The sequence below is a fragment of the Mchenga conophoros genome, linkage group LG18 (genome assembly GCF_057382185.1).
Source record: "Mchenga conophoros isolate Kocher_MC1m ecotype Shallow Benthic linkage group LG18, M_conophoros_male_GT1.1, whole genome shotgun sequence".
Taxonomy (NCBI): domain Eukaryota; kingdom Metazoa; phylum Chordata; class Actinopteri; order Cichliformes; family Cichlidae; genus Mchenga; species Mchenga conophoros.
This window is the reverse complement of record NC_140543.1, coordinates 12,327,747-12,351,483: the sequence shown is the minus strand read 5'-3', so window position 1 is coordinate 12,351,483 and position 23,737 is coordinate 12,327,747. Positions and strand designations below refer to the sequence as shown.

Below are 23,737 nucleotides of genomic sequence, written 5' to 3'. Positions count from 1 at the left end.
ATTCATGTTGCAATCATTTGGATCCACTTACAGATAAAACGTCATTTATAGAAAAATGAATTTATTAATTAATCCAACCAGTGTGTGTTGCTAAAATCCACGATTTTGCAGTGCATAAAATCGGAGATCTTGTCAACATTGAATGACAGTAGTTTCCTAACTGTACCACTGGCATCTATAGTAAATACTGAGGAAATGTTAAACACCAAAACGTTACAATACTTACCTAAAAAACAACATGCATTATCAAAAAATGAGAAAAAGAGAAAGCACACCTACGACCAAAGCTACATGTTTTGTCCAACAACATGCTGAGTCAAACCTTTAACCTCTTAAAACGGGCAGCAGATATGTTTTGAGAGTTTGATATTTCAATTTCTTATTTTTACTGTAAAATAAAACGCTCACAGAGATCACAAGGCTGCAATTTACAGCACAACCCGCATAATGTAGACATAATAATAGCTGAGGACTGCGTGCTGCTAAAGTGTCTACAACAAATGCAAATTGGCGATAATTATCTTTTCTTCCCAGGGAGTTTGTCATTTTAGCAGTGGTGAGTATGAAAGAACAGATTACATTTATGATAATGAAGCACCTAAACCATTGAATACGTTTCACAAAACCAATGTGACAGACCAAATATGACTTCCTATCTCACAGAAAACAGGAACAACAACACAAATGTGGTATGTTGTGCAGCTTCCCAAGTGGAAGGGTTTGTTACTAAAAGCGGTGCAGGTTAAGGTTGTGAAGTTACAGCACAGTAAAGAGGCAAAAACAGAATGATCTCATTTGTGATTCCAATTGTTTTCATTGGGCTGTTTTTTATTATTATTATTATTATTCACTTTATGACAGACTTTGGCACAACACATGTCCCTATTTATTTAAACGGCGTCTAAATGTTGCTTCTGCTAAAGTATATGCAAGCCATGTCAGCCATTTTTCCCTCTAAAGTAATTGGACACACTGACAAAAGACATTTTTATTTTTAAGTGTGATTAAAATTCCTTTGTAGTCAGTGACAGCCTGAAGTCTGGGACTGATGAATATTGCCAAATGCTGAGTTTCTTCTTTTAAGAAGCTTTGCCAGGCCCTTACAGCAGCTGCCTTCAATTACTGCTTGTTTGTAGACATTTCTGCCTTCAACTTTATCTTCAGTAAGGAAAAAAAATATATACTCAACTGGGTTAGAGTCAGTGGGGTTTGCCATTTCATTTCTTTTCCTTGTCTTTCTTTTCCTCTTTGATTGCTTTCACTGTTTTCTGCCAGTTCCCATCTGTCCTGTACTGCAGCATTTGATTGAACAGAAAATATGCTATGAACTCCACCATGTATTGTTGACGTAGCTATTTCTAAAATTTCTCTCTGTAAAATCATTGGGGGGAGGGGGTCCGCCTAATCACAGCCTTCTTCCCTCGCATTGTCACCTTTCTGAACCTCATATTGAGAAGTCTAATGAACAGCTACCAAATGCAACAATTTAAATCAACTCAGAACCATTCGCCTCTGTAATTTTTCATGAAATAGTGAGGGAACCAGCTACACCTGGAACTGAAGCTACTTATCAGTCGTTTTTCCAATTACCTTTGAGCGTGTGAAAATGAAGGGACCTTGTAAAAAGTGGCAGTAATTTCTGCACTTCAGTCACGTCTTGACTGCTTCATTCCAAGTTCATTCTCAGAGACAAAAGTATGAAAAGAAGAAAGGTGAAAGGAGTTAGGGTTAGGAAAAAATACTTAGTTGATCAGCTCGTTGAGATTTTACTCTTTAATCAGTCATGTGGAGAATAAAGAATCTAAAATCCACTTATTTTTTCTTAGTACACAAACTTCTGTCCCACAATATTGTTTTCAAAGTATTGTTTTTAACCATACAGAAAAGCTACAACACTTTTTAGAGGCCTGTTTTCGTTCTGCTGTGTGAATCATCAAATCTGTTTACAGAGCTTTCTGTGTACTTCTCAAATCTGAATGGCAAGTGGAAGCGCATATGGTGATGAGTCATCACCAAGTTTGTTTTCCTGACAATTTCACTTAGCTAATCATTTCACATTTTTTAAAAAACAATATAGGGTCACCTATTTTCCATTTTTAAACATATTTTCCTGTGAACTTCAAATGTCCAGTCAGAAAACTGTAGGCTGTTGCTGGGGTATGTGGGCTACTTAATCCCCCTGCCAAAGCCAGCTAGTCACAGCCAATCTGTTAGGATACCTACAGTGTAACGGTCAACATGCTGAAAACGTTCTGTCCAAACTCCAGAGCTGCTGTGGCCCTACGGTCATATTTGAAGAGGGAGAATGATGGAAGTGAATAAAGGAAAGGGATGTGTTGTCTATTCTGAGGAAGTGTTAAATTTTCCACCCACTATTCTTGTACATCCTCTCAGCCCATTTAATCCTTTCCAGGGTCATGAACAGCTGGACCTTATCACAGCATGAATTAAGCCTGAGGACAAGAAAAATTCTGCTCTGTCTGAGGACTAACACAGTGAGACACGCAGTCACATTTGAGGCAATTGACAAGTCAGAATCTCTGATTCACCTTAATTGTCTGGTTTAAAAAGAGAGAGAACAGCTCCAACAGACACAGATGCAAAAAACAAAAGAGTACACTCTGAGCCACATCAACACACTTATTATTGTTGCTGGTATATTTACTAACACAGTATACAGCAGTGATGGTAACCTTAGTGTGCTTCAGTAATTCAATACAAGTAGTTTATTCTAGTGTATAGATTTAGTTTTCCCCAACACTTTCATTTCCTAAAATACTGAATGTTTAAATCCAGAATCACTTAAAATCACTTACTTTAATTAATGAGTTTGATACTATTTCAAGAAATCATCTAAGATCATCTATACATCTGAAACTACTCTAGCTAGAAGACAGCTGTCTAAGTATTAGGTTAGTTACAGGACGAGTTGATTTCTCTCCATTAAATGATTTAATGATACTGGTGATTTTTCACATGTGGGACAATAAAATTATGATCTTATAAATACGACAATTTAGTGAAGTACTGTATTTAATTGATAAATATCACAAATAAACACTGAAGACAGCTATCAGTGACAGACAAGAGTAGCTACATATCATCCTGCTGCAACTCCTTACCAAAGATCCAACTGCTTTAGCAGAAAAACTAAGTTGTACTAAAAAAGATACTCTGTGTAAAAGTTTAGAAGGAAAAGGGAAAAACAAAAAATAACAAGTGTGGACTTCACTGAATAAAGGGAGATAAAGCTGACTTGCTTAAAGTAGCTCACTCTGTGTAATTTTCAGCTTTTTGGAGCAGGAACACTAGAAAAGCCTGTATCGACTGGTGTCTCTTTTATAGCAAGATAATTGCTTGTTTTCTCTGTTGATATTTTCTTGAAAGGCAGAATTCCTAAAGAAAATAAATCTGCTGTGGTAATAGCATTAGCATTTTCAGTAGTCTATGGATTTCCCCCTCCTACTTCTGTATATACTCTGAGACAATTCTGAAAGTCTATTTGAAGTGAAAAAGATACCCTGGGCTCATCAAATGTCAAAAGCAATTTGAACTGAATTGAGCCACAAAGTAAGCAGCAGCCACTGTTAATGCTGGAGAGAAACTCATCAGAAATGCAGGTCAGGACTTACAAAACCCCTTTGTTCAAGTGTGCCAAGAAACTTCTGTCTATTTCTCCTGTCAGAGACACTTGAGTATTCCCTGTTCAAACAGTTTGACTAGGAAACACTCCAACAATACTGTGCTTCATTGCCCAACCCATCAACTCATTCCAACCTCCTGCTGACTGGTGATCTGAAAAGGGCCTGGAGACTCCCCTACTCCTCACATCTGCAGTTTATAGTGGCCGCTCTTACATCAGTATTTACTGGAGCACCCAGGAAAAAAAAACTGTAAAGCCAATCATCGCATCCTTTTGTGAAACCAAAAGTGTGTCTCAACACTTCTAGCATAAGATAACTTGGTACTGGCATAAATTTGCATTTGAGACCTTGTGTCTCTTTCAAACTGTCTATATTCCTTAAAAAGGAGGAAACACCAGTTGGCATGCAAAACTTGAAGTCTTCTTAGAAGGTTGAAGGTGACTCCTGCTGTCAAGGACATGCGCTTGTTGCAGACTGTGAACGGCTTCTGGGGGAAGTCTTGAGCGGCATTCAAAGAACACAGAAGATATGGCACAAGTCAAATATTATCTGAGCGAAATGTTTTTAGTATACTAGATGCAAAATAATTGCTATTATCTGTCTGGACGTTTTCAAATTGAAGGTGGGCCTCCTGATGGTGGTGGGAGTGTTGAAAGAAATGCATGAGGCAAAGATACTGCATGAGGGAGAAGCTCGTGAGTTAAAGCTACTGTGTTCTTATCGTATGTTGATCATGAGTTTGTCACTCTAACGTACATAGTCAGGCTGTTACAGTTGCAACACAACTGTAACATATAGCACTTTGAACATATGAAGTCATTTAATTAGTTTAAACATATACCAAAGCAATGGGGAACTGCTTAACACATGCACACCAAGGAAAAGGTTGCTGGTACTCTCATTGGTCCTCTGATTGTCATGAAATTGATGAACCCATATAGTTGTGTAGCAGCCACAAACTAATTTCTTTAAATGCTGAAGAACATAGTACATGGTTTAGCAAATATGGAGAAAGAACAGGCAAGATGATAAATGATAAATGAAAGCAGCCTGAAGGCCTATAAAAGAAAATATAAACATAGCCTATTTAAGTCTAACTTCAAAACAGCAAATGTCTGAAGGTTTAAAGTTTAATAAACTTGACTTGACTTGACTTGACTTATTTACGCCAATGCGCTCTTCCACTTCTCAATTTAGGGGAATCAGCTTGAGCACAGAAGCCAAAGGAAAAAACACCCCAACTGTGTGAAGTAGTCATGCCTGTGAACTCTATTTGTGTGCATAAAGAATGCCCAAAGCATTATTTAATGGATTAATTGAAAAACAATGTGTCATGTGAAGGCATGTGAGAGACAAAGAGAGAGAGAGATGTCATGATAGTACTGTGTCAAAATATAGTACTGTGTCATAACATTACATATTTGAAGTTAATAGTATACACGCACACGCACACACATACATACATATATATATATTTCAAATCTGCATATTCACTATGAATCCACTGTTTGTTAATTTTATCTTGTGCTTTTATTTTATTGTTCTTATTCTGCCATTGTTTTACTAAGTGTTTTATCCTATTGTAAAGTGTCCTTGGGTGACTTGAAAGGTGCTCATAAATAAAATTTATTATTATTATTATTATTATTATTATTATTATTGTATAGTACCATATCACCCTATTAGAGCACTTCGCTCTCACACTGCAGGCCTACTTGTTGTTCCTAGAGTTTTTGTTCCTAGAGTTCCTAGAGTAGAATGGGAGGCAGAGCCTTCAGTTTTCAGGCCCCTCTTCTGTGGAACCAGCTTCCAGTTTGGATTCGAGAGACAGACACTATCTCTACTTTTAAGATTAAAACTTAAAACTCTCCTTTTTTCTAAAGCATATAGTTAGGACTGGACCAGGTGACCCTGAATCCTCCCTTAGTTGTGCTGCAATAGACTAGGCTGCCGGGGGATTCCCATGATGCATGGAGGTTTTCATTTCCAGTCACCTTTCTCTCTCACTATGTGTTAATAAACCCTTCTGCATTGAATCGTACCTGTTATTAATCTCTGTCTCTCTTCCACAGCATGTCTTTATCCTGTTTTCCTTCTCTCATCCAGCAGATGGCCCCGCCCCTTCCTGAGCCTGGTTCTGCCTGAGGTTTCTTCCTGTTAAAAGGGGTTTTTTCCTTCCCACTGATGCCAAAGTACTTGCTCATAGGGGGTCATATGATTGTTGGTTTTCCTCTGTATCTATTATTGTAGGATTTAGTGTACAATATAAAGCGCCTTGAGATGACTGTTGTTGTGATTTGGTTCTATATAAATAAAATTGAATAAAATTAAATTATAGTATATATATATATATATATATATATATATATATATATATAGTGCTAGTTAATGGGCGTAAATGGGCTTCCATACAACGGCCTCAAATTGATGATCAAGTTGGGTAGTAAAACAATAGCTTTATTCTATATCGATCTGACGCTTAAAGCAGCTATCAGCTTTTTCAGATCTTGTTTGCTCCGTGATTTTTTTTTAGTAAACAGGGTCTAGCCTTCAGTATGTTTCTCTGCTGCTCTCATAGTACCGTCTGGCGCGCCTTCTCTCTGCAGTGACAAAAACGCAGCAGCAGCAGCAGCTCTGATCTCTGCCTTCTTATTTTCTGTTAAATACTGCCAGCTGCAACTTTTGTCACCTCACAGCTGCCGGTGGTTCCTTCTCACACACGAGCTCATTAAAAGTCAAGAGAGACGTTTGGATGATGTCATATCCGTGAACAAGGATCCCTTTGACCAAACCGCAGCTCGGCTTTTCGCAGCTTGCGTGCCCACAAACTTTTTTCCTCCTTGCAGTGACGAGGTTTCTCCCCGCTGTCCATATGGCATGCGTAACGGGGAGCAGTGGATGGATGTGCCCCCCTCTTCTACGGGAAGCCGCGGTTGTTACCAGAGCGTAGTGGACGTGGTGGCCTGAGCACTCAAACAAAAACTTGCGTGATTTTTTTTTTTCTTCTTCTTCTTGTGGGCGCGGAGGAGGTGGAGGGAGGAAACGTTGTAGCAGCCGACAGAATGTGGTCGCTGTCCGTGGTCCTGAATCCGCTGCTGTTTCTGCTGCTGTTCGGATACTGCCCTACGGTGGTGAGTTTCCAACACAACTGCCTCTCGTATTTCTACCAGGAACAGCACAATAAACTTGGGCATGAGCTTGTACTGTCATGTAATGCTGAGTTCAAGTGATTAGAGGTGTATTTAACGTGTTTACTGAAAACACAATAACATAAAGAAATTGTCAGTTTTCTGCCATAATTGCGTGTTTGGCTGGTTCTTTGCTATTGTTAGCCATACACATACATACCATACACGCTCCAGCACTGGCAGGGGATTTACATTTACACACAGACCTAATGTGTGGACAAAATACAATTTTATTTTTAAAAACAAAAGATATTCCAAGTGGTGGCAGAAGTAGAACCACCCTCATAGCACTTTGTTTATTGCTTACATTAACAATAGAGTATTGATATCGATCCTGGAATATTGCCAGGCTTATAACTCACTTTTAAGGGAGAGTTCCGTCTTTGTTGAAAAAAATGGTGCTGTGTCTAAACTCATATTTTGCTGGTGGCATTTTTCTGTAACAATCACACTTAATTTAAATGTATTCATCAAATGGTCATGCAGTCATTTAAGGACATAGTCGGGTTTGGGAGTATTGTAACAAATTAGGAGGAGCAGCTTGCAGACCAGCAAGCCAGTTGGACAAGAACAATGGTCGATTAGGTTCATCCCACCCATGCAGAGTACAGTCCCCTTGCCAATGTCTTGATTGCAAAGCAGTGCCCTCACATAACACCTTGCCACGATTGAGAGTGGTGTACAGAAATAATGATGCTTTAAAAAAAACAGGAAATTTTGTTGCACAGGAAATACTCAAAATTACCTTCTTATCAGTAATAATGAAAAAGAAAAGTCTAAATGCCCCAAACAAAAGTGGAAGCAGCTGTCTGAATTATTTAATGAAAGAAAAAATTCTTTGTGCAGAGTTCCTCATAAAAAAAAGCCTAATTGGAGAGTGCATCTGGCTTGGCTGAGCAACAGAATCATTTTAATATGAGGAAATGTGAGAGTGAGAAGAGTGGAAAGGATGTGCATCACTCAAGAGATAGGAGGAAGACAGATTAGTCAAACTAGCTTCTTTTCAGGGGCCTTTCAAAGCAAAATAAGGAGACGAAGAGCTGAGGGTGTTTTTTTTCTGACTCTTTTATCCCATTCAGCTATGATATACAGAGAGAGAGACAGTCATGGTTAACTATGCTATTTGGAATCTCTAATAATTTTCAGGCTGTGGCAATGTATCTCACATGAACTCAAGATATTCCATTGCACTTGTTTCATGTTCCTACTGATGCTTTTCACTGTGGTTTTGTTTTTTCATGAAATGCACACTGACCATACCAGGAAGAAGAAAATATTGTGGGTTATGAGATCATATCAGGGCCAACGTAGCATCAGAACACAGGCACAATTCACAGGGTTTAATTCCTAAATCACAAACTTTACAAATAACCAGTAGCAAATGTTAAAGGGAAACATTATTAAAAAATGTTAAAGGGAAAGATTTTGCTGATGAGTGAGGATGCAAATTTTACAAACAGAAATTGTGATGGAATGTAAACTGCAAAGGGAGATAATAGACCGCCTTATCGATTATTTCTTAAACAGCATGACTTTGCATGGTAGTAACAGATTACAAACTGACAAAAAGCGGCCTCTCTGTAGGTGAAAATGATGAGTCAAAGTCTGAGCTTTCTCCTTAGTGTGACGTTTTCGCCTGCTCAGAGGGGACATGATCTTTCATGGATGATTCAAAATGCTCTTTAAACTGCTTAGGATGACAGGCAGGGATGGGAAAAGGAATGGATGCCTGCACTTTAAAAACAGGGCACTTCACCTTTTAGCCATACACTTCAGAGTCTGGTGGAGTTCACATGTTTCACATGTTGTTCTCCATCCAACTGTAGTTTTTGAATGTAAAAACAAAATCCAAAAACAATCGGCCGTCTGCCAAAGAGGCAGAAAAATTTCCTTTTCACAATCGAGGGTTGCCAGTATTTGGCTGCCAGTCCTGTGTTAATTTCCCATGCAGAGAATAAACAGCAAATATGGATCCCTTGTTTGTGTCTGATAACTATCAACTTTTCCTGCACTTCAGAAGAGTTTGATCAAAGTTTGGAGTAAAAGCTACTTTTTTTTTACTGTGCACACTCCAACTTTAGTTGACGGTTTTAAATTTCTGCTTCGGCTTATGATGCATAACATTATGTTCTTTGAGCCTTATATGCCAGCACCGTGGAACATATTGACTGTAATAAAGAGCAGGATGAGCTCCCACAAATCAGGTTTATCTGTGTCGTTCAGCAGGACTTTCAGTTAGAGCACTGGTAGGCCTAGTAAGGAGAAACGGAGGAATTTCAGCTCTCGGGTTATTCATCAAGGCCAGGAAACACTATTTATTGTTGAAGAGGAAATTCGCTGGAGACCATACACAGTGAGCAGAGGAATATCTTACAGCAAAAGCACTTTGTTCTTTCAAAGCAGCGACTTTTTCTAAGTCAGTGGAATTGGTTGGTGTTGCAGCTTTGGGGCAGAAGGCAGAAGAATGGATGACCTATAATAAACAAAATTACAAAACATAACAGCTGTGTGCTGCGATGTCAGAGTCATGACATCAACTGCACGTCTGTAGAAATGTGTGCTGTGTATTTATGGCTGCATGTGTCTCTCTGTGCAGACCATCAGGCCAAAGGAAGGGTGGCAGGTGTACAGCTCGGCTCAGGATGCAGATGGGCGTTGCATCTGCACAGTGGTGGCTCCTGAACAGAATCTCTGCTCCAGAGATGCCAAAGGCAGGCAGCTCCGCCAGCTCTTGGAGAAGGTGCATTCAACACAGACACACACGCTTCTGTATAAGTGACAATGCACGCACATGCTCATTCTTCACCGTATGTGTTTGCTTTAACAAAAGAGCACACTTGAATTCAAAGACATATGGCATCAATTTAAATTATTATTCATGCTTCTTTGCTGCCCTAATCCTTTGAGAGATTGCACCAGCCAGGTCCATAACCCTGTTTTCCACTTCTGCATATATAGCATGGATGACATCAGTTGAATGACTACTTGGGAAGATGAGAGCACATTCCATCCCACCTTAATAGAACTCGAGCATCCCTTTATTGTGTATCAAATCAATCAAGGATATTTTTAAGGTTTCAGATTTTAGAAGGCTTTAAGTATTTGACCAGGATTGTTATCTGTAAAAAAAAAAGTAAAATTAAATTGTTATCACTTATTTTTTCCTTTACATCTGCTACCATAGACATTTTTTGTAAAAGTGTGGATTTGGTCTTGATTACCTGAAATGATTTTTGGAACACGACAGCCATCATTGTGAATTGAAGTGGAAATCTCGAATGTAATTCCAAATGTTATTTTTGCCCCATGCCTGTCACGATTTAAATGCATTATCTACAAGCGAAAAAATAGCACAGCCCTAGAATCACTTTCCTCAATGACTATGTCACATGAGAAAACATGGCTGTAGCCTACATTTTAATGTTGTATGCCAAAGGGTGTTCTCTGTCATTCACTGGGCCCTCTGACACTAATGTACTAAGCTGCCTCAGGCCATCAGTGAGGCCATTTCAGGATTCCTCTACCAGAGCCAGACAAGTATGCAGAACACAACACACAAGCCCCGCGCCGCTTTACCGGGGTTGTGCACCAGTACTGTTGGTTCATTATAAGTTGAGTTAAAGAGAAGAAAGAAGGGAAGCTATCTCTTCCTCCTTCACATTCCCCATAAATGTAGCTTTTGTTCAACCACAAAGACACACTGTAAGGTTTCTACATTAAGTGTTTGCTCCTAATATGTCATTAAAATTCATCAGATTCAGTAGTTTGTCTATGACATTTGAAAAACACTTGAATTAAATCTGTCAAAATGGAACCTAAATTTAAAACTGATGAAAAACTGCTATGTGATAGTACTGTGCCTCTGAAAAAAATATCATCTGAAGCTCTACTCAGCTGAATTGTTAAAAGACAATCACTTTGGAGGTCAAAATGTTGATTTGTTCTTTGGGAAGTTAGAGCATGGCATCCTACCGAAAGGCTGAACATGGGGGACATTTTAATCTTGTGGTGGACGGAAAAATCAATGCAGCGCTGTTTCATTCTTTTCAAAAGGTGCAGAACATGTCACAGTCAATCGAGGTGCTGAACCTGCGGACGCAGAGGGACTTTCAGTATATCATGAGAATGGAGAGCCAGATCAAAGGACTGCGGTCAAAGTTCCGGCAGATCGAAGCGGATAGGAAGACGCTCGTCAACAAAAACTTTCAGGTATATTTTTGTTTGATGTTTAACTTTGTGAGAAACATCACAGGGAAGCCTGGGAAGGGACCTCTTCCAAGGATACCTGAGTTGCATCTGAATTAATCAACTTTCATTCCTGATAAGATCAATACAGGTCCACCACTGACCAGCCAAGGGCAACCCTATCATAAAAGCAAGACTAAATCTGAAGGCGGCTCCCAGGATGGATACAGAAAGATAACAAATATCTTAACGGCAGCATTATAAATAAACATTTATCCATTTATTTGGCATGTAAAACCGCTCTTTTTGGAGCCTTGATTGAGAAAAACAGTTGGAATGAGCAGAACTGTGGTGAGTTAATGTCTTCCTTGCCACCACTATAATTCAAAACTTTGCACCCACCTGTTGTTAATACATACCAGGATACATACCATACTAGGATTTTGTTTCCATAAAGATAAAGATTCTGGAGAAACTGATTGTAAAGAGTACTAAATCTGTCTTCACAGTGACAGGATTTCCATTAAATTATTAGTAGTAGCAATATCCATTAGTGGAATTTGTTTGGTTCCGGCTAGAGCGTGTCCCTGCTTCTATATTTGTTTAAGTTCCCTCACAACAGAAAGTTTGATATGGGCAAACATTCTTGTAAATATTAGATTTGTATTCCTCATTGTTGTGATTTTTTTTTAATTATTATTATGCTGTTTTTCCTGGACTCAACAATAAGAAGTGAATCTGCATTTTGTGTAAAACAAAACAGTAAGTATTGATACAAAACAATAAGAAAAAAACAATAAGAAGATGGTATTGCTGTACTTATGTGCTGAAAAACTGAGAGATTTGTTGAGACTAGTATTTCTAAAGTCCAAATACCTGTTCTGTTACTTATCTGTTGCAGGAGCTAAAGGGAAAGATGGAATCCTTGCAGCCGCTGATTCCAGTCCTGGAGCAGTACAAGACAGATGCCAAGCTCATCTCACAGTTCAAAGAGGAGATCAGAAACCTGTCTGGTGTGTTGATGGGCATTCAGGAGGAGATGGGGGCCTATGACTATGAGGAGTTGCAACAAAGGGTCCTAAACCTGGAAAATAGGCTTCGGAACTGTATGAGTAAACTCAGTAAGTCCAGCGATGGGGATAAAAAAAAAGGCATTCGTGCGCAGTGAGATCGGATTATACAGTGGCAAAGGGATCATGGGCACATTTCTTGCAGCTACTAGGAGGCTGGCATTTTAGATCCAAAGCAGTGGACAGACAAGAACTGCTACTGGGGGCTAACAAACCCCAAAGTGAAAGAACATTCTCCCAAGCTAAAGATGAATGTGAAGCTTTGTACTCTGATTTTAAGTGAAAAAATTCAACTCAGGCTCACTTAAAGTGATGATTGATCATTTTAACTTATAAATTCCTTCTTGTGTCTTGTTTGCCATTCGCACTTATAGAAAATTTGTGGTTACATTGCTCCACCCATTGAGGTTTGATTCATCTAATAAGATCAGTTCTGCCCCCAGAGCAGCTTTGCCTTTGATAAAGGTTTGAATAACTAAAGCTCCAATTTGCCAACTGCCAGGTTATCAACAGTGATGGCTCCTGTCAAAGTGTCAACATAAATAGCTAACAGGGGAATGCTAATAGGACGTGGCTGGAAATCTGTTGGAGCCGGAGATGATTGCTTAAGCATTCATTGTGCGTGAGCTTTGATTGATTGGGTAAAATAGCACTTCAATACTTAATAGGAAACTTCAAAGCTTGTGTGCAAGTGATAGCCTACTGTCATTTGGCACCATTAAAGCCTGGCAAGATCATTTAAGTGTAATCCAAGTACTCTGAGCATTAAAACATATGGGTAAGTGTTCTCCCAGATTAGACACATTATAAGTTGTTGTTCTGTGGCACATTTCTTCTTATTCAGTCTACTTTATATCTTTAATAGCTGACAAAAGTACAGCTGTGTCCAGATGCTGCACACAAGCTGTCCAGAACCCACTTAGCAGTCCAGCACTTGGAGATAAATTCCAGTCATATAACATATGTGACCACAGCTGTATGGTGTGTTTTCAGCATGTGGCAAGCTTATGAAGATTACTGGACCACTGACGGTGAAAACTTCGGGCACCAGATTCGGAGCTTGGATGACCGACCCGCAGGCGTCTCCCAAAAACAACAGGGTGAGTTTATATGCATCTCTTTGGGTTGTAAGTCTTTGAAACAACACTGAGCAGTTTAATAATTTATATGTGGCGGCTTCCCTCCTTTTGTTCAAAGGGGAGAGATGTTGAAATACAGCATCGCACCTACTAAAAGCTTTCTGCACACTTGACTGCTGAGTTCAGACATTAAACTTAATGTTGCTTGTGCTCCTGCTTGATATACAGTAGCTGAAGCTGTTTATATGGTTGCTTTTCATCCAGCAGAAGTGGAAAATGTTGCACTTTGTTCACTACTGCTGTTCAAGACTGCAGAGACTGTCATGACTAGACACATTAATTGCTAATCTTACACATTAAAAGACAGAAATATTCAAAACAAAAGTACACAAAAAACTACATGTCAGTGTTTTACCCCTGACACTAAAAGATTAGAGTTACTGAGAAAAGGGGAGGACAGACTTTTGGAATTCCCATACTTAACAATCAGTGTTTGTCTCAAAATGCATTTTGTGTGTCCTTGTCAAATGTGTTGAAGTGTAAAAACTTAGCAAAGTCAGTTTTGAACATACGAAAAACTGCAGAGGTGGACAGTTTCCCGTAGTGTAAATGCATGCAAAATAAAATAAAATGTCATTTCATTCATCCATAACATCGCAAACCAGCTTTTTAGTATCACTAAAAAAAAGTGAAGCAAAAAAATTCTTTTAGAAGTATACTTTTCATACTGAAAAAAGATTAAAAAGTGAAAGTGCTGCAAGGCTCGTACAAATATCCTAAACAGGTGTAGGGCGATATGGCTCAAAAAAATAAAGAAAATTTGTATGTAAGTAAAAATATTTTTAAGAAGTCAGCAAGGACAAGCTATATATATCGACTCAAAAGTCTTCATCATTTTTCTAGCTAGCTGCCTTCTTCTTTGCCTTTTTCTGACGCTTGTCATGCATTTTCCTATTTAGCATATCTATTAAGACAACAGCATGAAGCACTTTGAACTGCTACAGATACAGACTGGCCTATTCAACAAAGCACTGCTCATGTGACTAGATTACAAAATTTTCATTGGGTGCTTGCAGTCACACTTCCTTGGTTCTGGTTTGACCTTATTAGTGTATCATCGACCATCTGGCTAATAAAAAATTACTGGCCATGGCTGCTTTCTATCTTTCCTTTCATAGAGTTCATGTGTTCTGTGATTTCTTTATTTTGCTAAAAAATTTATTTCTATCACAATTTTAAATACAAACCACTGACCAATTACAATTCATTATCATCTCTATGTTTTTTCCCCCCAGGTGTGGTACATGGACAGCTACACCAACAACAAGATAGTAAAAGAGTTTAAGTCCATCACTGATTTTGTCGCAGGAGTTGAATCCAGAACCTACAATCTGCCTTTCAAATGGGCTGGAACAAACCACGTAGTATACAACGGCTCTTTGTACTACAACAAAATGCAGAGCAACATCATCGTGAGGTACAGCTTTGAGACAGGTCGCGTGGTCACGCAGAGGGCTTTGGAGTCGGCAGGCTTCCACAATGTGTACCCCTACACCTGGGGAGGCTTCTCAGACATCGACCTGATGGCAGACGAGCTGGGACTGTGGGCCGTGTATGCAACCAACCAAAATGCTGGCAACATTGTTATCAGCCAGCTGAATCCAGACACGCTCCAGATCATCAACACATGGAACACAGAATATTCAAAGAGGAATGCCGGAGAGTCTTTTATGATCTGCGGGACTCTATACATTACTAATTCCCACCTGACCGGAGCCAAGGTGTACTATGCCTACTCCACTAAAACCTCCACTTATGAGTATACAGACATACCCTTTCATAACCAGTATTTCCACATGTCTATGTTGGACTACAATGCCAGGGACCGTGCTCTCTACGGCTGGAACAATGGCCACCAGGTCCTGTTTAACGTTACACTTTTCCACATCATTAAAACTGAGGATGACTCTTAGAGGCGGGGAGCGTACTGTACGCATAAAAGATTAAAATATGGAAATTTAAAGGTTGTGCCTGAATGTCAAAATAAATGTTATTTATTTATTAAATTATTAAATTCTCCTAATAAGCTTTGCCTTTTTTCTTGCATTTATTTACTGACATGAAGCTGTTTACCTGTTTTTTCAGAGTTAATTGAGTAAGATATTGTCTAATTGAAAATGTCACACTGCCTATAAAATAAATGACAGCACAAAATGAACCAATTCAGTGCATTATGAAGCATCCTGAAAACATTTTGGATTTAATAATGGCACTTGAAACTCTGAAACACTTAACAATGAACTTAAAGTAATTTCTCATGCCCTTTTCACTCTGAAATGAAAGCTTTTCCAAAATGAAGTCTTCATATTTATAATGGTTTTCTCCATTCAGTATTACATTTATTCAGGCCCTCTAATTTATTCATTTTTGAGTTCTGTGTTCGTTAATTGTTCGTTTTGTTTCCATTCTTTCTTTGCCATTTATTCATCATGATCTGCTAATTTATTCCTGCTTTTCACTGCCTGCATTTCGCTTTCAGTTGGTCTTTGTACTTTTACTTTAAAACTTTTGCACTTGACTTCGTTCAAGACAACGAGAAATGTGGTGAACCATAATGCACCTGTACAGTTAATGTTGGCTTTTTTTTTTGCTAATACTGGCTTTTTTGTGTCTATGAAAATCCTCAGACATTCAGGTCTTATGACATCTACATCGTACTAAGTCAAAGTACTTAACGCAACCCAAAGTCTAGTTGCCTTTAACTTAGTACTCTGAGACAGCAGCTTTTTTGTAACTTCAGCAACAGTTTGTATGCCTTATTCAGTGCAGTATATTCTGTGAGCCCGATGGTAACAGCTCTCATGCATGAATGCTTGTTGTCGTAAAAGCATTCTTACTGTAACTGTTTGTGTATTTTGCATTTGCAAAACGCTCCATTCTCCTCTCTGATTATGTTAATGGTAAATAGTAAATGGCCTGTATTTGTATAGCGCTTTACTAGTCCCTGGTAAAGAACCATTTATACAGAAGTAGAAAACTTTAACAAGGATTCATGTGTGTAAATAAGAAGTTATACATAACCCAAATAAAGTATTGTTTTCATTAAGTCATAGTTCTGTGCATTTCCTTTTCTGCTGTAAGGGTTTGATTGTTTCTTCTTTATTCCCTGCACCACTGTACTCATTTAAAATCACTGTATTCTTGATAAGAGCTTTGTAACTTTACTGTTACTTGAATACTTCATAAGCAACAGGGCAACATGTTTGAGCTGTAAATATCACTTTGTACTTGGTGACAACAGCTTGCAAAAGCTTCACGGTCTGAATTGTATCCGGACTTTAGTGGTTCTATAAACTGAAAAACTCCCATTTTTCATGAGTGACATCCATGTGTTGTATACTATGTTATGTTAGACCTTTGTGCAATACTATATGTCTGATCACTTTAGCTGTCAACAAAATCATAGTATGGTATGTCTGTGTCTATAAAGAATATAGTTTAATGTTCACAGTGGACTTTCTTGGGAGTTATTAAAGAAGAAATAAAACTAAATAAATACAAATATCTGTGGCTTTTCAGAGCTATTTTCATCTTCAAAAAGATATTGAGATTTATTTATTTATTTATTTATTTTAATGAGCATTTGCTGTGTTTTTTTAACTAAGAAGATTCAAACAAGGAAAGTACAGACAGCTGACAAGCAGAGAATATGCATAACACTTGATTTTTGCTCCTCCCCATTTGCTTTCAGCAACAGTCATGCGGGTCATCAGAGAACTGGCTGCACCTGAGAGGGGTGAGAGGCTAAGTGTACAAAGCCTGCTTTTTCAGCTCCTCTGTCAGTTAGCCGCAGCTTCCCCTTGCTTGTGGTTTGTTTTTTGTTTTGTTTTTGCATCCTGTTGAAGATTCAGATAAGAGAAAAAACACAGTAAAGGTTTGTGGATGTAAGAAGAGGATGGTAGGGATAGGATGAGATGTAGGAAAATGATCTGCTGTGAGGCCTCCTAGGGGGAGAAAAAGAAGAAAAAGCAGAAGAATGCTTACCATCTTATATAACATGCATTACTGCTAGCCAACACTTTCACACCTCACTACATGTTTGTGTTAAATATACAGACAGGCAATCAAACTTTAAGTGTGAATGCTTCTTGTGGTTTTTTGTTTTTAGGGTGAACTAGTCTTAAGTGGATAAGTGTGCTGATTATGATAGAACCTGTTGTTTTCTCCCTAAAATGCTGAATTTTTTTTTTACTGACATACCTTGCCAAACAGTGGGGCAGTATAGTGGTTAACACTGTTGCCTCAAAGCAAGACTTGAGTTTGCATGTTCTCCCTGTGTCTTCAACAACCCAAAAGACATGCAGTTAATCAGGTTAGGTTAACTGGTGTTTTTAAAGTACCCATAGGATGTGTACATGCACACAAATGGTTGTCTGTATCTCTGTGTTAATGCCTCTCACTCTATGGTAGTTGGGATAGGTTCCAGCCCCCCTGTGACCTTAAACTGGCTAAATGGAAGATAATGGATGGATGGATGGATGGATGGACATTGTGAGATTGCTTTGGTATTAATGCCTCATGCAGTTCATGATGTATATATGAAAAAGATAAAAGGACGCATAATTAGCGCAAACAAGTTATATGCAGTGACTTTTACAGAAAGCCAAGCAGAGATGCTGTGCGCCCCCTTTGTACTGCTTATCTTGTATTCTTTTATATGAGTCTCGTGCCTCTTGCTACATTCCTCCTGGACATCTTCACTTGCAGTCCTTCCTGGCTAAATTCTGAAACCTATTCCATAGTTATCAAAATGCTTACCCCAAAAAACTGCATTATTGGTAAATTAAATTATTAAAAGTAAAAGTACTTAATCTGCAGAAAAATACTTCCCATCAGTACTATATGGATTGATATTACTACTGCAGATCGACCACTCATGCTTATACTTATAACTTTATACTCAATGTTCAATCCCCAGTGACGCATTGTCTTCTATAAAATCATGTTTGTAGTCCAGCTGTCCTGTGTGGACCATGTTGCTCTAAAAGGCTGTTAATCATATCAGAAAAACAGGGACGCACATCGATTTAAAAATAAATAAATAAATATATAACCAACCACCCAAAAAAATCACAGCTGAATTAAAATGCCTGAGTGTAATGTGACATTAACAGTAAATATAAACAATGAAATAAAAATAAAAAAAATCATTAAAAATTTATGTTAAAAAGTGCATTCAGTCAACCAAGAGATTTCTCAGTAATGTTAAACTAAAAGTGTTGGTGCAGCCTTCAGCTGTTCAATTTGCCTGTTTTTTTAAACCAGGCATGAAAGGCATTAACGACTGCAAAGTGAACAAAGTCAACCAGGGTCGAGCCTGCTTCCAGGGTCACCTGAGAGCACACGATGGTAATAATTTAAATGATGGATGCAAACAGGTGAGAAGCTTCATGACTCTGTTGTATGAGATTAAAATAAAGAGAGACTTTACTTACTTTCATGGTTATTTTAACTGTTGACTGTTTTTATATTTCACTGGGCAAGCACTGGTTGCCTTGCTTGCCCTGATGGAACGTCGCTGGTGCAAAGTCATAAGACAGGAAAAACCCACCCACTGCTCATAAGACCATTAAACACAGGAACCCAGGCTCCACACTACAAGTTACATTTTAAATGGCCAACCTTTCAAGAATGGAGCAACCTCTTAGCTGACATGGATAAAGACTGAAAAGTTTGTAACTCGAGGACACAGTTTTTCAAGATTCCAGAAATTCATCTTGACCAGCCAAACCAATCAAGCTGGTGCACTACTGAGACAAGTGATTTCTTATCAGAATTAATTTGTTCCAAAATAAAGATAAGGAATGTAAGATGAAGAGATTAGTAAGATGGGAACCGGATAAATATTGGGTGGTAAACAATCTCAAATGGCATTTTGTAGAGGAAAGAAACAATAAATCAAGAATAGAAGATAATTATGAAGCAAACACAATCTTCATCAAATCTTGTAAGGTTAATGACGGGGGAAGTTCATTTCCACAAGTTTAAAGAAGTTTCAAAGTAAATAATGGTTTTCACGCCACAATCTTGTTTTGATGTGCGTCATATCATACGAATAATGTAACACAAGTAAGAACACTGAAAAATCTTCTACCACATTACAGCAATTACACTCTTTTACAACTTCCCTTCACACCTCGTGTGCTGCTCTTTTCACTCATACAGCACGAACACGGGCTCATTAGGGATCCTTTATGCAGTCAGGAGATATGATGCTCTGTTTGTCTTCTGCTGCCAGGGTAACATCCCTACACTACATACACATAGCACACGCAATTACAGGACGCACAGTAGCATACACTGTGAGAATACTGACCACCCACAGCCTAGATTCTGAGTGCCAAAACTCTCCCCCAGGTCAGATTAATGCAGGTCAGCCACAAAGAAGGAAGCATCCACATTGAGTTCATGTTCTCTTGAGTTATCGATCCCTTGAGTGCAATGTCAAGCAAGTTCCTATGTGTCAGCTTATGGTTCTGTCGGTATCTCGAAGCACTGAATTCTAAATTCAGATAACTAACCTTAAGTCAGGGTCTGGTACAGCTATGTACCGCTCGTGAAGGACTCCTTCTGAGAGCTCAATAAACTATCAACTCTGTCAACTTTGCCGCTGGCTAAAGTTCTTTTCTTTCTTTTATTAGTGTGCTCAGTTTAGTGAAGTATACTCACATACTCAGGTTTTGATTTTTTATTAGTTCTTTTTTTTTAAGTTTAGTGCACTGTGTCCCGTGCTCCACCTTACAACTTCACCAACTAACAATCAAGGACCTTGAACTAGACTGCAGCCCTAAAAGCTGAATATTACAACAGTTACTATATATATTAGATTTATACTAAACTTTCATACCAAGAAAAATATGTTTTTCTGTGATTTAAAGTTATAGCTTGAATTTAGAAGAAATGTCCCTTTTCGCTTTCATATTTTGATTCTTGAATGACGTTTAAAGAGCTACAGTCTGCAGCTGTTCTGTTCCTGAAGTAACTTTATTTATTCTTCCACGTAACCCAGCTTTTAAACCAACATTTTAGCTTTTCATGGATTAAGAACATGAAATATAACTCTGGAAGACCATGTAGGCTGATTTTATTACCATAAGTCAGAGGCAGGCAAGCTGTTTCCTCCTGATTCCGGTTGTTTTGCTAAGCTAAGCTAGCAGCTGCTTGTTGTACCTTCGTATTTGGCAAAGTGAGAGTGGTATTGATCTTCTTTCATTTCTCATGTATTTTTTCCACGCTTTTGTTTTTACTTGTCACCTCAAATGAAATTAAATTGAACATTTATGTGGGACGTTAGTGACTTAATACCTCCAGTTCAAAGCAAACAACACAAAAACACTAAAAAGGGCACGAATACAGTGTGAACACTGAGGATTATCCTCTTCCTTTATTGTGAATGTGTTGCTAGGTAACAGCTTCCTGTCAGTGATTGATTTCAACACACAGTTTAGAGGAAATGAACCCCAACCAGACCAATTTATGAGACATAATGTGAAGTAGTCTGTAGATATGAATTAACAAACAGTCCAATTTTTATATATATATATATATATATATATATATATATATATATATATATATATATATATACTGAAAGCCATTACCATCAGCCGATGAGAAATGTAACTTCTGTGGTCCAACCAATCCTATTTGATGAGATTCCAGTAGGAGCCTGTGTTTACAATTATGACAGTGTAGACATTAACATCTGCTGATCAACAGTGTGAATTACTTTAGCTGTCAGCTCAGCTTTGCCAACACAAAGGATCTGAAACAAATCACGTTTATCTCTATAGGAAGTGTGAAATATCCTTTAAGCAGAAATAAAAACTGTTTGTGTGATTGAGAAAATCATAGCATATGGTGTAGCAAATCATTCTGACAGCTGTGGGCAAATAGTTAGAGAGGAAATCATTGCTGTGTCACCTTATCACTGTCTGAAAATGCAACTGTTCATTGCTGTAGTTATAGGCGTGGAATCAGCAGAGACAATAATAAAAAGCATGGAAAGAGATTTTTCCATTTTAAGATGGATATGGCATATTTTAGAAAAACAGAAAAATACAACACAAACAAAGAATGTGTGTTTTCCGATAGTTTTTTTTTTCAGTTCCCATCCTCGTTTCCCACCTAAATGAGTGAAGAAGCTGCTTCTATAAAACATCAGTTTTCATTGCATCGGGTGTTCCCACTTACATTCAAGGTGTGTTTGAGGGCAACAGAAAACCGTTTGAGTTCAAGATTGAGCTGCAGATTAATGTGTCTAAAACAAGTCAGCTGTGATGATTGAAGCCATTAAAGTTAACAGCTATTGGTGGCAGAGAACACTTAGATTTCACATTTAAAGTAGAGCTATAACAAGACAAGATTTTGCCTCCGTTAAAGGCCTATTTTTGTATATAACACCTTATAATTACGTTTTTTCCAGATGGGTAACTTTGAAAATTGTGCTTTGTTGCTGTGACGCTTTACAAATTACATTGCAATTTTCAGGTTGCAAAAGATACAACTCTCTACTTTAGTGTGATGCATTTTTATCATTAACACTTATTAAAATATTTTTAAAACATCAACAAAAATCATGGCAGCACAAGAACAAGCTCTGAGTACAAGATCCATAGAGGCTGGGGTCTATCACACCAGGCAAGACCCCAGGTGCAGGCTGTGTAAAGATGCCCCTGAGACAATCCAGCACATAACAGCAGGGTACAAGATGCTAGCAGGCAGGGCATACATGGAACGCCATAACCAAGTGGCCAGCATAGTGTACAGGAACATCTGTGCCGAGTATAACCTGGAAGTCCCGAGGTCAAAATGGGAGATGCCCCCAAGGGTGGTGGAGAATGACCGAGCTAAGATCCTGTGGGACTTCCAGATACAGACGGACAAAATGGTGGTGGCTAACCAACCGGACATAGTGGTGGTAGACAAACATGAGAAGACGGCCATAGTGATCGATGTAGCGGTTCCAAATGACAGCAACATCAGGAAGAAGGAACACGAGAAGCTGGAGAAATACCAAGGGCTCAGAGAAGAGCTCGAGAGGATGTGGAGGGTGAAGGTAACGGTGGTCCCAGTGGTAATCGGAGCACTAGGTGCGGTGACTCCCAAACTAGGCGAGTGGCTCCAGCAGATCCCGGGAACAACATCGGAGATCTCTGTCCAGAAGAGCGCAGTCCTGGGAACAGCTAAGATACTGCGCAGGACCCTCAAGCTCCCAGGCCTCTGGTAGAGGACCCGAGCTTGAAGGATTGACCACCCACAGGGGCGTGCTGGGTGTTGTGTGTGTTGTTTTTATTTTTTTATGAATACCTCTGATGGAAGTAATTCCTACATTTGTTGACTTCTTTTCTATATACACATATTGCTGTGCCATATGATCTCAGAATGAAACAGCAGTTGCCATTCCACATATTCACAGCTCAGTTGTCTCCAGTTATAGAGTACTTTAGCTGTCACCTTAAGACACTATCAAAAGAACCTGTGAGCTGAATACACTTTCAGATGCAAGTTAATAAACTGCAAGATGCAAACCACACATGCTACTGTGTGGTTTGCACCATACATCCCTACTTTTGTAGGGATGTATGGTGCACTATAGAATATCTCAAAAGGTGTAAACAGAGCACATTACAGCCAAGTTGATATTTTTTCTTGACTCTTTACAGTCTTTAAGATGCAGACTTCTCTATCCCTCAGTAATAAGGATTTACAAGCTTCTTTTGCACTGTTGGTGAGAAATATGTTAAGTATACATGTGCCGTGTCTCCAGGAATTGTTTTTTATATAGTTGTGTACTAATAAGACTAGTGAATTTCACTGTTCCTGCAAAGCCTGATTCCTGGGAGAGAGGGAGTAGCTAAAGGCTTGTTCATGCACCACTAATTGGTCAGGAGCAGTTGATTGATCTTCCTCAAAATAAGCATAACAGGCAGGTACACAGACATACTAGCAGAACATCACCACAGTGCTCATGCGCCTGTTAACTCTACAAGATGTTAATAATCTTACAACTGGTAAAAACTTTGTTAATAATGGTTTCGTGCGTGATATAAATTGAGAATAGCATTGCATCTGGTGCTTTAGCCTGTACACAGCTGCTGCTGCCTCGGCAAGCCACTTTGCAACCCATCTTTGCACCGCGCTTCCATAGTTTTCATATGAAGGAGAATGAGGCCCCAAATGCTTACTCACAAGGAGGGTTAATTAAAAGCTGACTTTTAATGGTGGAATAGGCCGGTCCAAAGAGCCAGTGAAATTCCAAAAATAAACAGAATCCGATCAGAAAACAGCAATGATCGTCATAATTCTGGGTTTTGTACCCAGCGTTTTCTTTTTGAGACTCACTTTTGTGTTTGATTTTTTTTTTTTCATTTAACTTTGTTGTAGTTTTCAGTTTTAATATTACTTTTCCCTTGGTTAGGTTTTCATTCTGATTTTGTATTCATTATTTTCTTTGGTATTCTCAAGCACTCTTATGTTCCCCATGCCGAGTCTGTGTTTCTGTTATAGCT

General features: G+C 38.6%; 1 protein-coding gene across 2 annotated transcripts; it reads left to right on the top strand.

The window, feature by feature from the left end:
* The first annotated feature begins 6,200 nt into the window (after positions 1-6,200).
* olfm3b (olfactomedin 3b) lies at positions 6,201-16,732 on the top strand. 2 transcript variants are annotated; one of them, XM_085255018.1, is made up of 6 exons: positions 6,201-6,775; positions 9,429-9,572; positions 10,886-11,041; positions 11,919-12,030; positions 13,081-13,187; positions 14,462-16,732. In XM_085255018.1, exons 1-6 carry the CDS (start codon positions 6,707-6,709, stop codon positions 15,137-15,139), a joined length of 1,266 nt encoding a protein of 421 aa, XP_085111144.1. In that variant the 5' UTR covers positions 6,201-6,706; the 3' UTR covers positions 15,140-16,732. The 2 variants fall into 2 exon arrangements, with proteins under 2 accessions (XP_085111144.1, XP_085111143.1); XM_085255017.1 differs by having other exon boundaries at positions 6,203-6,775; positions 11,919-12,138.
* Positions 16,733-23,737: the final 7,005 nt, after the last annotated feature.